Genomic DNA, 14,825 nt, shown 5'->3' with positions numbered 1-14,825 from the left:
TTAGGTTTAACAGTTGGGTGAAGCAGCAGTTTTATAGTGCCAGTAGCATTTTATATCTGCAAACCCATCAAAACCTTAAGCGAAGAAGCTGAATTATAGAAGGCTTGACAGAACTATAAAACTTCTTTCCAAAGAAGTCAAAATGACATTTTTATTCCTAGAGACTAGGAGCGGGAAAGAAAAGATAAAGATATATAGAACGGCACTAGGCAACCTCTAAGGTACATCATCTATACAACTTCTGTTGAACCTTTAATTCAAAAAAGGTGTCTTAACATGGTGGCAACTTATCTACATGTTCAGTTGAACCAGCTTGCTCTTAATAGTGGAAGCATGCTTCCTAGAGCAAGCTGTTATCCTGTTGTTAACAATTATATAGACTAATTAGCATATATCCTGATTTGAATTTGGATAAGAAACTAATTCCATTTTATAGTGCCCAGTATCCATTTGGAAGTCTGCCAATCAACCAATAAACAGGTACGCTTGTTGGATTTCTTGTAAGCCGCCTAAAATTGTTTTGGATAGCGAGATAGGCAGCATATAAATTTCTTAAATAAAAAAAATAAAATTTATCAGCTATGCTACATTCACATGCCAGCTATGGATATTTGGATTCTTTTTAGCTTCTCTCCTCTCCTGAAAAGCTTGTTTGTTCTGAACTAAAATTGAACTAATTTTTCAAATATTTTCTGTTCAGTATGACCATTTTCCAGAGGTTGTGACTTTAAGGGATGTTCCTGACAAATAATTAATGACGATCATATCTAATAGGATAAGAAAACATAATTTGAAACTATGAAGCTGATCAGACAGTATTATGCTGTTGAAAGAACTTTCCCTGGTTCGTTCCCAGCTGGGGAACAGTCAGTGATGCTGAGAAAAAATAGACATGGAAGCAGCTGCCAGAAAAGGGATCCTTTAATTCAGGAAGGCAAAAAAAAAGTAGTGACACAGCTCAAGCATTCCTGGCTTGCAAGCAGCCTTGGAAGTGTGACTCTGAGCCTTTTATGCTTAATTCCCCTTTAAAGCTCCTGCAGCTTGATGAGTTTATTTGTGTGTCTCTAGTTAAAGTGATTGCCCTGGATCCTGTCTTCCTGCCTTAATGGGTTAATCCTGTTCCCGGAGCTTTGTCTTTCCTATCCTGGGGATTAATTCTGCCAGGAAAGAGGAAAAGGGAAGTTCCAGGTGAGTTATTTTTAGCCTGATTCCCCTTGTCTTAATAGCTCCATTTAAATGCTCCTTTCAGCTGGTGCTTTTGCTTGCGGGTTTTCTTAAAGGGGGAAGGGCTGGCTTGAGTCTCTTGGCACTGTTTTCTGAGGTTTCTGGTGCTATGAGGTCCCTGACGCTGTCCCCCTGGGGTAGACTTCCCACAGTGCTAAGTGACTGCAGGTCAGAGGTGGTATTCAGCCGGTTCTGACCAGTTCTGGAGAACCGGTAGTGGAAATTTTGAGTAGTTCGGAGAACCGGTAAATACCACCTCTGAATGGCCCCACCCCCATCTATTCTCTGCCTCCCGAGTCCCAGCTGATCAGGAGGAAATGGGGATTTTGCAGTAACCTTCCCCTACCACACCCACCAAGCCATGCCACGCCCACCAAGCCACACCCACAGAACTGGTAGTAAAAAAGTTTGAATCCCACCAGGTGGAACTGGATATTGCTATTAAAACATTTTTTTTTTATTAATATGAATATATGAAAATGTTCTGGAATGAAGGTCTGTTTTCTATTGTTGAAAATCCTTTGGTATGCCAAATCTCAGTTGTACTTCAGATTTTGTATGTATCTGTGTGTGAAAGAGAGTACCACTGGATGGATGGATGGCGACAACTTACATGGAGCTTCATTTCCTGAGACTTTTTGAACATTAATTGTTCAATGAATGAGTAGGGATAAAATAAGGTAAGGACACAACACAGAGCTTAGTTCCTGAAACTCTTTATCAGCAGTGGCCCTAGGTGACAACTGATGGTCTTCTTCAGGGACAGAAGGCATCTCCTCAAAATGTTTATACTTTAATTCTTCTCTATGCAGTTCTCATAAAGCGAATTTTCAAGTCATTGGAACAATTCAGTCTTTTGCTCCATTCACTCTTTACATTTCCTGAAAGGCTGAATTTTCACCAGAGGCTTTTGGTTATTTGCTTGCTTTAAAAGATATCAGGTTTCCACTTTGGACTTGATAAAAGGATTTTCTGAGGAGAGTGCAAGTTGTGGTCTTCCAGTTGACTATTTACACCCAGGTTTTCTATTTGTTTTCAGTGCATAAAAAGCCTGTGTTTGCTGCTCCTGAAGGAATCTCTTCTGCTGCCCTCCCTGAAGCTACTTCTGGAAAGTAGAGATCAAGATCTACACTCCATGGCACTGGAACAGATAACAGCAATTGCTAAGGTAATTGATTTAGCCATTCTTCCTCATTGGAGGTAATAAATTAGTTCTTCTGCCATTATGTAGGAAGCTAGTCCTCTTGAGTGTAATATAGCTATTATATCTTTCCAAAGCTTTTATGTAATCTATAGAACTATATAGAACAGTGATCCCCAACCTTTGCAGCTTGGTGGCCCAGCTTATGGCGGGGGGTGGGTGGGTGGGACTGGGCCATATGAATGGTGGGCTGATATGCACATGTGCAGCTCCACTTAACACAAGCGGCGGCCCACTGCTCAAACGAGCGGAGCTCAGCATGGACATGTGTGCCAACCCATCACTTGTGCAAGTGGAACTGTGTGCCATGTGCCCCGGCCCACTTCTCACACGGCCCATTTCCAAATAGGCCTCAGCCCAGAGGTTGGGGACCCCTGATATAGGACTAAGAGTTCATTTTATATGCTCAAGATGGTTAAGACTAATAATATTAAATAATTAGAAGAAACGTCATCTCTTTAGCCACTTGTTTAACAAAATAACAAAATACTTTATACCTGGTATGACTTAGACCATGGGTGTCAAACTCGATCGTGTCATGTGACATATCATGACGTTTTTTGCCTTTGGAGAGCTGGGGTGGGCATGGCATGTGCATGACACATCCAGCCCACAGGCCACCAATTTGACAGGCCTTGCTTAGACAATCAATTTGTCATCAATTCTGTGTAGACTAGAATATACTGAGCATAGTAGGTATGGTTTGAGATAACTTGATGAGTTAGTAGCATCCAATTAACAGAAATCTTATTAAATTTTACTACAAAAATGGTTGTCGGGGGCCGAGCAAAATATTTGGAAGGCTTGAAATGATTCACAAAGCACAGTAGTCCATGTAGTCCTCAACTTACAACAGTTCATTTAATGACCATTCAAAGTTACAGCAGCACTGGAAAAAAGTTATTTACAATTTGTTTTTCACACTTATGACTGTTGCAGCAGCCCCATGGTCACATGATTAAAATTTAGTTGCTTGGTAACTGACTTATGACAGCTGCAGTATCCCGGGGTCATGTGATCATCTATTTGCAATGTTCTGAAGAGCAAAATCAATGGGGAAGCCAGATTCATTTAACAGCCATGTTACTAATTTAACAACTGCAGTGATTCGTTTAACAAGCTATGGCAAGAAAGGTCATAAAAATTCACTTAAATGTCTCACTTAGCAACATAAATTTTGGGCTCCATTGTGGTCGTAAGTCAAGGAATACCTGTACAAGTTTCATCTTTGTATATATTAGAATTCGTTGCCAGCTTTCAGGTGATCCTTTGTGTATCCTTCATGTGGAAGCTCCTGGTTTATTCGAGCAGACCAAATTCTGGCTTCTAACACTTGAAGAATTATAAAGCTAAACAATTTGCTTCTTCCTGGCCAGACCACTATGTCTTCATATGAATATATGGCATATAGGGAGACATCTGTAAACCAGCCACTTGATCATAGTATTTACCTATTTATAAGGTGAGAACCTGTTGTTCTGAACTACCACTTTAACCATGCCAGCAAGGGTTATAGAAGTTACAGTTAATTAACCTTAGGGGATCTCAGATTCTGTATACTATTTATATTTATGCTGTGTATCTACAATGGAGACTGTGTGTGTCTGTATAAAAGCTCCATTGTAGACACACAGCATAAATATAAATGATATACAGAATCTGAGATCATATATATATATTGCTGCAGATAATGTACATTGCCCATACTTCTTTTATGGGTTACTGTTTTATACATCCCCATTTTGAAGTAGCGCCAGGAAAGCGGTGGAGGGATTTTCTTCTCTTTCCCTTTTAAAAACGCAGAGCCAAGGAAAAGAATAAATAGTTGTCTGGCTGAAGGACTAAGATGATGTTCCATGTCTCTGATGAGAAATGAATGTATAAATTTTCTTACACTACTTAAATAATTGGCATAAACTTAACGGCTCATAACATTTCAAGAATCTCATTGGATGGATTTTTCTTTCTCTTTGGAGGCTTTTTTTTTTCCTGTTCAGGTGTTAACCATTTTCTTACAATTCAGTTCTTGCCTAGTTTAAGCTACATTATATGGTGCTTGAATAATAGATGCTGTCGCCAGGCAAGATTTTTGAGTTAGCTCGTTTTTCCATTTAAGCATGGCTCTTTTGTTTCCTAAAGCTCTTTGCTTTCCTTTGCTTATATTACACCCGAGAATCATAACCAGCATCTGGAAAGCAAAATCAGAGCCTATTGATTTTCCTAGCAAGGCTCACAACCACAGATATGCAAGAAGAAATGCAGTGCTCGCTTGCTGATCAGATATATTATTTAGCCATTTGTTGTCTAATACTGACAGCTTTATGGATGTTTACATTTAAAAAGATAATGGTGGGGGAAGTGCTGATACAGGATTTCAGCTGCTTCTGCCTGCAGTAAAAAGCCTGGCTTCTTTTCCTAGCTTTTCTGAAATTGCAATACCCTTGTATTTGCTGCTTTATCCACCTTCAGATTACTGTTTCTGTGTATTTCCCTGATCAGAAGTAACTTGTTCATCTCTGACAATGAATCTTGAGTATAAATAATTGACAGAATATTAGGTTTGCCAGGGATGTCAAGTTCCTGGCCCACAGGCTGGATGAGTCACGTGCTGGCCCACGACCGGTTTAGGTAAGGGACAAAAAGTCCCCATACGTCATGTGATGCCGCCATGACAATCAGTTTTTGAATCTTTTATTTGTTGAATCAATAAGATTGGTCATAAATTACGATTATTTCTATTCATACTCAAGAAGGGATTGTTGTGGTAAACTCAAAAAGAAACCAAGATGGAAATACTGAAATTGTATCATTTACTCCACAAACTTGGTGGTATTCATGGTGAAGTCAATGTCTATAAACTCATATATATTCATTTTCACATATTAATTTTATCTGTTTTGCATTGTATAAACAATTTCAAACTCCTGAATTCTAATGTATATTTGTTAGATAGGAAAACACCTGTTGAACTGAAAGCTTCACTGACTTAAAAATGCATTATCTCAGCTAACATTGTGTACTTCATCAGTGCCTCTTCATAGCTGCAGTAACATCCTGGGTCCATTAGTTGATTAAATAAAGACAAAAACAGCCTATCCTGCTGTGTGACTGTTAGTCAACATATTTCCCAAATTTTGCATGTTACTCTGATGCATACTTCTTTTAACTAGCTTTCAAACATTTTCTATCATGTGTTTGGCATAACAAATATATGTAGATAAACTAATTTCCATTCTTTATGCTTTCTATGAAAGGAGGCTGTGCTTAGTCTTTATTATTCTCCCTGATGCTCATAACTATATTTATACTTTCTGGAAATTTTGTGTAAAAAATATTTTGTCTTAATCTAACATTGTTCTTAGTGCTCTCTTTATATAGTACTACTTATTAATTTCCAGAGTTCTAAAGATTGTTTGGTAAGTTTGGTTGTTTTTCAGATAAATTGTTAAAGTAGAACACTTTTAAGCAGAATGTTGCAGAAATGAAAATGGATTTAGTTTCATGCATTTGATATGTTTGTTGAGGGCTAATATGCTCGAGTAGCAATTGCATAGTTCCAGTATTTAACTTGTTTTCTTCCCCTTGAGTTATGATCCAGTCTATTTTCTTCTTTGGCGATTTGTTTGATTTTTCTATAACAGTTTGGTTCAAGCTTTGTGTTTACATTTGAGAAACAGTTACTGTCCTGTGGCTATTTTAACATTAAATTGGTTAAATTAATAAATGTCCCAAGTATTTTTCTTTCCCAATGGCATTCTCCATAAACGTATGCCTTATGCCATAATTCCAGATCGCCAGCATTCACCCGTTGAGCTAAGGTCATTAGCGGTTGTGTCTCTCCTGCTCTTGGTCTGCATCTGCTTCCATTTGTCTCTCTGATTAAGCCCGGGGTCACCTTTGCAAAAGCAGAAACTTTTCTTCATTAATTAAACAAAGCAAATGGGTATTTAATGCTAAAAATGTTGAGTTGTCTGCACACCCGTAATGCTAACCACTCACTTTTCATGGTTCTCCTGTACCTTCTGGTTTTCACTGTTGTTTTCATTTTCATTTCATTTTCATTTTATTAGATTTCTATACCGCCCTACTCCCGAAGGACTCAGAGCGGTGCACAGCCAAACAATAAAAACACATACAATACAAAATTTAAAAAATAGAATAAAATCAAATTAAATAATTTTGGCCCCGACAAATTTAAAACCCCAAACTTTTAAAACCAATTTAAAATTGAATATATAAAATACTAAAAGATATTTAAAATTTTAAAAATCTTTTATAAAAGAGGGGGAAAATTAGGCCAGGCCGGCCTGGTGAAATAGTAAGGTCTTTAAGGCGCGGCGGAAGGTGCGCAGATCCGGGATCCTCCGTATCTCTGGGGGGAGCTCGTTCCAGATAGTAGGTGCCCCCACAGAGAAGGCTCTTCCCCTGGGGGCCGCCAGTCAGCATTGTTTCGCCGACGGCACCCGGAGGAGCCCCTCTCTATGGGAGCGTACCGGCCGGTGGGAGGCTATTGGTGGTAGTAGGCGGTCCCGCAAGTACCCGGGTCCTAAGCCATGGAGCGCTTTAAAGGTGGTAACCAGAACCTTGAAGCGCACCCGGAAGACCACCGGGAGCCAGTGCAGCTCGCGCAGGAGGGGTGTTACATGGGAACGCCATGTCGCTCCCATTACCACCCGCGCGGCTGCACTCTGCGCCAGTTGGAGCCTCCGGGTGCTCCTCAAGGGGAGCCCCATGTAGAGAGCGTTGCAATACTCCAGGCGGGAGGTGACAAGAGCATGAGTGACCTTGCGTAATGAGTCCCGATCCAGAAAGGGACGCAACTGGCGAATCAGGCGAACCTGATGAAAAATCCTCCCAGTCACGGCTGTCAAGTGCTCTTCTAAAGACAGCCGTGAATCCAGGAGGACGCCCAAGTTGCGAGCCCTCTCCGTGGGGGCCAGTGATTCGCCCCCAATAGTCAGTGATGGCGTCAACTGACTATATCGGGACGTCAGAAACCACAGCCACTCAGTCTTGGATGGGTTGAGCCTGAGCCTGTTCCTCCCCATCCAGATCCGTACGGCCTCCAGGCACCGGGACATCACTTCAAGGGCATCGTTGGGGTGATCCGGGGTGGAGATGTACAGCTGGGTGTCGTCAGCGTACTGATGGTACTCCACCCCGAAACCACGGATGATCTCGCCCAGCGGCTTCACATAAATGTTGAACAGGAGAGGCGAGAGGACCGACCCTTGCGGCACCCCACATATGAGGGGCCTCGGGGTCGACCTCTGTCCCCCTGTCAACACAGACTGCGACCGGTCAGAGAGAAAGGAGGAGAACCACCGCAACACAGTGCCTCCCACCCCCAACTCTTCCAACCGGTGCAGCATGATACCATGGTCAATGGTATCAAAAGCCGCTGAGAGATCTAACAGGACCAGGACAGAGGAGCACCCCCTGTCCCGAGCCCTCCAGAGATCATCAACCAACGCGACCAATGCCGTTTCCGTGCTGTACCCGGGCCTGAAGCCTGACTGGAACGGATCCAGATACATCATTTCATCCAGGTGCTGGGGGAGCTGTTGCGCGACCACACTCTCAACAACCTTCGCAACAAAGCGAAGGTTGGAGACCGGACGATAATTTACCAACATTGCCGGGTCCAGGGAAGGCTTCTTGAGGAGAGGCCTCACCACCGCCTCTTTCAAGGCGGCGGGAAAGTCACCCTCACTCAGCGAAGCGTTTATAATCCCCTGGAGCCAACCTCGTATCACTTCCCGGGATGCCAGTACTAACCAGGAAGGACACGGGTCCAATAAACAAGTGGTCGCGTTCAGTCTACCCAGAATCCTGTCCACGTCCTGAGGGGTCACAGGATCAAACTCATCCCAGATAACATTCTCAAGACCTGCCCCTGTCTCTCCCCCTGAGACTACCCAGTCGGAGTCCAAATCTTCCCGAATCTGAGTGATTTTGTCATACAGATACTGAACAAAATCCTTGGCTCTACCCTCCAAGGGGTCCTCCCGCGCTTCCTGGTGGAGCAGGGAGCGGGTCACCCTAAAGAGGGCGGCCGGGCGATTATCTGATGACGCAATAAGAGCAGCAAAATAGCTACATTTCGCTGCTTTTATCGCCACTAAGTAATTCCTAATGTGGGATCTTACTAGTGTCCGGTCAGATTCAGAAAGACTGGCCCTCCAAGTATTCTCTAGGCATCTTTTCCGGCGCTTCAACTCCCTCAGCTTCTCGGTAAACCAAGGAGCCAATTGAGATCGGCGCCGGGTCAGAGGCCGCAAAGGCTGTTTTATGCTGTGATTTTTAAAATCTTGTGTATATAAATCTGTCATCTAAATGATCTAAAGGTAAAAGTCTGTCTTTTTGCTCCACCTTAGTGAGCAACACTTCTCCCACCTCTGGATTTTTTGGACTACCGAGATCCGAGAAATCTAAGCATCAGCCTTTAAAATCCTAAAAAAATAGTAGCAGCATTTGACGTCATTTCAGTTTAGACATAATCAGAGTACTAATTTAACATTTGAAACATATTAAACAGATAGGAAGAAATTTGTTAGCTTCTCTTGCCATTTTGGAGGACCATATTTACTTGGGGGGGAAAACTCACCTTGAAGTTAAAAACAACCATCCAAAAAGAATATCCAACAAAAGAGAAACACTAACCCAGTGTTTTTCAAACTTGGCAACTTTAAGATGGGTGAACTGCAGAGCTCCCAGAATTCCACAGTCAGTATGCCCAGCTGGTTTGACCTAGCATAGTTGGCCTGCTCCAGTCCCATCAATTCACTTGTATAAATGCTGGAAATTGTAAACAATCCACTCGTATAGATGCTGGAAGTTTGCCCATTCTATAGCAACGCCCACCCTGTGAAATGAAATTGTAATGGCTCCCACCCTACTCATATTTCAAAGAGCCCTAAACACTAAACTCACACTAAGCCTGTCCTGGAAAGTCTTCCCACGCTTTCCCTGCCAATAAACATTTACACATGATACTTTTGTTTCCATATGTGTATCTGCATATTACACTCCAATGGGTGTGTGTGTGTGTGTGTGTGTGTGTGTGCAGAAATTAACAAGTGACCAGTCAAAAGAGTGTAGAGATTCTCAGTCATCCAGGTCATGGTCGTCCCAAAAGTGCTTTTTCAGGAGGCAACTAGAGTTTCTTGTTTTTTTCTTTTGAAGATGTTTTACTTCTCATGCAAGAAGCTTCTTCAGCTTTGGCAGGATAGTGAGAAATAGAAGGATTTATATTCCTCGCAGACAGCTGGTAACCTGCATCCTTTTAGAGCAGGGGTATCAAAGTCAAGTCATCACGTTGTCGTCACATATCACACAACCTTTTGCCCCTTCACTAAAATGGGGGTGGCCGTGGCCCTCAGGTCATGAGTTTGACACCCCTGTTTTAGAGGGTCATTGAAGCACTTGGAAGTTTACCTCAGGGTCACCTGAGTGGTGCTCCTGGTTCCTGTAGTCTGCAATTTTTCCCTCTGGAAATCCATTCCTACTCCCACACCATTCAAAGGATGTTCATCCCAAATTGTATAGATAAAAGCCTTTAGAGATTCTCAATCATCCAGGCTATGGTTATCCCAAAGGTGCTTCCTGAAAATCTTTGGGACAAGTGGCCAGCCACTTTGCCAAACAGCAAAGACAGACAGTACTCAGAGAATAAGATGATAGGTTTGGAGATTCACCCATATATCAAAAACCTATTACAAAAAGTTTTCTTCAAATAAATGTCAGCACAGAATTTTACTGACTTTACGGCACAAAATTGGGAATTGTTGCCCTCCACTTAACATGTTTTAATGGAAAGAAAATTAGTGTAGCAGAGGATTAATTCATATGTTCTTTAAATATATATGGGGAGAATAAAGGAAAGCAGTAGCTCAATTAAAAGCAGAAGCAGCCTGTTTCTTTGCAACAAAGTAGTCATAATTAAATATTGCTAGCACTTTGCTTCCTTCTCCAAATCATAGGTGGTTTCCTTCAGATATATCCCAAAATTGGGGTTTAGAGCAGGCAATGAGATTGTGTATGCTGCCTTCTTTGCTTTCCATTAAATTCCCTCCTAATCCACTTTGGGGTGTTAACAGATGAGAGATAAAATGAGTTAATGAAGTGCTCAAAGTAAAATGAAAGAAATACTCAATTTGTGTTTTGTTGTGGGCTAATAGCTGCCACATGTAACTCCAATTTGGGAAAGAGATAAGAGATTGCATATTTGTTCAAACTGGTCTTAAATCATTACCTCTGTTTTCGCTGTATTTTGATATTGATCTGAGTAAACCAGTTGTCAGAAAGTTACACACACCTGGAAGCATCGAGAGAAAATGCCTTGCAATATCTACTCTACCCATTGAGTTTTTATAGCATAATGCAAGCTGTGAAATCCATCTCTCCCATTTTTATACATTGATTGCCTTAAAACTCAATTTTCTAATAAAATCTATGGTTCAACCTTTTGTCCTTTTCCTTAGTCCATTTTGGTCAACTGAAACTTTCTTTTTTTTTCAGCCATGGAGGGTGCAAGATAGTTTGGTTGCTATGGCGGGGTTTTTTTGTTTTTATTTTTTGGTGGCAGCTGTTATATTTCAGAAGTATCAACATATTGAGAAACAACAATTCATTGTCTTTTTTATTTCTCAAACACCATAAACAAACTGGACAAATATCATTTGTCTTACTCAGTGCACTCATATACTTAGAATTTAATGTTCCAAAATTGCATTTATGGAACAGGCAATTTGTATATAGCACTTAGAGTACTTTAATTGCCTATTTATTAGGGGTTTTTAAAATCTGGATTTGAAACTTGAAGGTTTTTCGTGCTATTAAAACAGCTTAACTTTCTGCAAAAGTGCTTTTAAATGAAGTATATAGATTGCTTATATTGGAACACGGCCATCTTGTTTTTAATATGATCTGCAATTTGCAAATCACTCAAGCCTGTTGTTCTTGTTCTCAAAGCCTCTGCTTCAGTTGGAAGCCAGTTTTACCACTGTAATCTAAAGGTGAACAATTGATTGTGGGATTCAACTTAATGAGCCATTCTGGTAGTACAACAGCTCAAAATCTGAATGAAAAGATATTATTCCTAATGCCAAGTGCACTCGAGGAACAATACTTGTTATCTAGTAAATATGCATGAATCTCGGAAGTTGTGTGCAATCATATGAAACTGTGGTTTGTATTAATTCATAACATCAAGCAGAGAAGCTTGCACATTTTCTTACCAGCATAATAGCTAGTGGATATCATAGAAAGTTGCTCAGATTACATTCAGAGCATTAGATCAAAACTTTTCCATACCGTGTTTCTCCAAAAATAAAACCCTGTCTTATATTTTTTGAATCCTGAAATAAGCACTTGGCCTTATTGCCATGCGCTCAAAAGTCCGATTGGGCTTATTATCAGGGGATGTCTTATTTTGGGGGGAACAGGGTAGTAGCAGGAACCATGATCAATTAGAGCAGGGGTGTCAAAATTGTGGCCCGGTTTAGCGAAGGGAGGGAGAGTCACGATATGTCATGTGACGTCATGACAATATGAGTTTGACACCCCTGAAGTAGAGGCTTCCATTCAAATGAGGGGAAGAGGGGGAAGACAAGTGTTTATTAATTTTTACCTGCTCTCCTTTACACTAACAGATTCTGTACAACCTCTCATGCTGTGTGTATTTATTATTTATTTATTTATTCAATTTATATGCCGCCCTTGTCCGGAGACAAGGGTGGCTTACAATGCATTTAAAAAAAAAAAACATTATAAAAACATTAAAACATTAAAACCCATTCACACCATTCATGGCTGGATCTCACAAGATCGCAACAGCGAGATCACGTTGCTGGAGTGAATGTGCAACCCTCTCCGGCCAGGCTCACGCATTTCTTACCGCGCCTACTTCCCCACCAGTAGATCTCCATGAGTGAGAAGCTGTGCTCTCCTCCGGTCCTCCTGGGGCAGCTCGTCTCTCTGCTGGCAGCTTCTCCTTCTCCTGGCTGCTCTAGGAGCAGCCTGTCCGTTACCCGGCAAGAACAGCCTGCTACCACAGCCTGCCCCGCCCTCTCTGACCTGGCAGTTGCTCCTGGTGCTGCCAGAGAAGCGACAGCATGAGAACTGCTCTTGCTGGAGGCAAAGGGGTGACAGTGGCAGGAGCAGCAGGCAGGGCTTCTCTCCCTCCCTCCAGAGGCCTGGGGCTATGCCAGAAGTCTGCTCAGGCAGGGAGACAAGGAAACCCCGGCGGCCCATCCTTGCCACCATCGCCCCCTTGCCCTTGGCAGCAGCGGTTCTTGCCACAGGAGCAGCTGGCAGGGGAGAGGGGATGGCGGCAGGCTTCGGCAGCAGACAGTTTGAGCTGGCTAAGAGGCAACATTCCTCCTCCTGCCAGCCTCGAGCTCAGTTCCGGGCAGCGTCCCCCAGCCATATCTGGCTTCTCCCTGCGGCGTGGATCCCAGGCAGTGCAACTTCAGGGCCTTTCCTCATGGTGGCGGTGATGAGGCAGGCAGGCAGGCTGGCAGCCAGGTGCATGGGAGCCACTGGTGGCAGCGCTCCTGGCTGGCAAAGGGCGGAGTCCTGGGGCTGCATGCAGGCAATGACAGTGGGCGGGGTAAGTGAGCGGAGACCAGGCCGGGAACTGGTTTGGGGGCGTGGCCAGCCAATCTTATTACCGGTTCTCCGAACTTCTAAAATTTTTTACTACCAGTTCTTGCGAACCGGGAGCGACCCACCTCTGGGCTCTACCATCCATACTTCCTATTGGGGAACAAAGTAAGGCATATTTCTCTAATTATCAGCTTTCATCCAGTTGACTAAAGTAGGCTGCAGCACTTTCAGAATATAGGATGGATTCTTATCCAACAGAGGAGGAAAAGCAGTGATGGTGAAAGAGAAGTAGGGAAATTGAGTGGCTTATCATTCCATCTGTGATTCAAATATACCACTCTATATTCATTTTTTCAAAAATAATGATAGCTGTATGCTTTTTCTTTTTTCGTTTGGTCCAGGTTGATGATTCCAACTGTGACTCTGAATTTCTTTCTTTGCTCCTGGATGAGAAATTAATAGTGAAATGCCTTCCCACAGTTTATTATTCTCACCTTGTTAACTATATGATCACCAATCAAGAGGAAGGACGCTGGGATGTGACCGAAATAGCAAAACAACTGCAGGAAAAAGGCTTTGTTGCTGAGGCAGGTTCACTCCTTATGGCCTTCAAAGGAACACATCCTGCACTCCAGACCTACGGTGCATCTCTGACTTCTCTTAGGCATTGGATTTAAATGGGAAGACTCTTCAAGTTGCAATTGATGCCTCAAATATGATTGCTCAATTGGAAATCTTGCTGAAGAAAAAGGTGGAAAAATATGCTTCAGGTTCATCTTTGCTCAGTGCTGTATGAAACTGTAATGTGCATTTTTAACCATTTCTTGAATTGGTTTCCATTTTATCAGTACCTTTTTCATATGGCAGTGCACTTCAGAAAGCTGTTGTGCATTCAGTGTGACTCCTAAACAACATTCTATAAATATATATTTTCCAGGGTTTTGTTTTGTTTTTTGCATAATAAATAATCATATAACACACAATCGTATAACTAAGATATAACTAAAAATTAAGTTAGATAGAATTAATGATCTTGTGTAATATGGAAATTCCGGAAAAAGATACTTAATATGTGATGCTGTTTGGAAGGTTATTAATTTAATTTCTCTATTGTCATTAAAAGTTTACTTTTCAACCAATTTGAGTTTACTTTTAGTGTGGTTCCATTTTCTGTATGTATGAGTAATCTACAGTCAGATTACAGTCTAAAACTGGTGGAAACTTAATAATTCGAGTCCTAATCAAAATTATTAAAATTATTAAGGTAATTGTAGGAGAAGACCAGAGATCTAATGTTAGTAATTCAGATTCTTGTAGAGGGTGTTAACATGCAATAAATCTGTAGTTATTTGAACCACCTTGCTTCCTGATTTTTTGTGCCTGACAATAATGTCTAAGAATAATACCAGGCAGAATGTTTTTGGGTTTTTTTTGTAAACTATCAGGTTGATAGTAGGTATCATGCTGAGGGTTCCAATGAAGACTGATATAACAACAGATTTCTTTTTCCAAAAACATTGAACTTGGATCTGCAAGTCATTGTATTTTTGTATTTTTTGTTTTTTATTTTATTATTATTATTTTTGTTGTTGTTGTTATTATTATTTACACAAAAATAACACTATACACAGCAAACGAGATAACCATGCTGGATTTCGTATCCCAAATCACTAGTTGAACACTTCCCAAGCGTTTAGGACTGTGTGATGTATTGGCGGATTATGCGAGCAGATCCCAGTAAGATGGCTTTCTGCAGCTGACCAATGGTGATCTTGTCAGCGCCAATTATTTT

At 41.6% G+C, this 14,825-nt stretch overlaps 1 protein-coding gene across 1 annotated transcript in view; it reads left to right on the top strand.

Annotated features, from left to right (window-relative positions):
• Nucleotides 1-14,333, top strand: part of NBAS (NBAS subunit of NRZ tethering complex) — a 151,367-nt gene extending 137,034 nt beyond the window's left edge. The window contains exons 51-52 of the mRNA XM_070955550.1: nucleotides 2,264-2,392; nucleotides 13,435-14,333. Coding sequence (XP_070811651.1) covers nucleotides 2,264-2,392; nucleotides 13,435-13,710 — 405 coding nt within the window. The 3' untranslated portion in view covers nucleotides 13,711-14,333. The remainder of the gene's footprint in view (nucleotides 1-2,263; nucleotides 2,393-13,434) is intronic.
• Nucleotides 14,334-14,825: the final 492 nt, after the last annotated feature.

This window comes from Pituophis catenifer, unplaced genomic scaffold (genome assembly GCF_029215685.1).
Source record: "Pituophis catenifer annectens isolate HBS135680 unplaced genomic scaffold, rPitCat1.0.hap2 SCAF_1, whole genome shotgun sequence".
Lineage (NCBI taxonomy): Eukaryota > Metazoa > Chordata > Lepidosauria > Squamata > Colubridae > Pituophis > Pituophis catenifer.
This window is presented reverse-complemented; position numbering and strand designations above follow the sequence as displayed.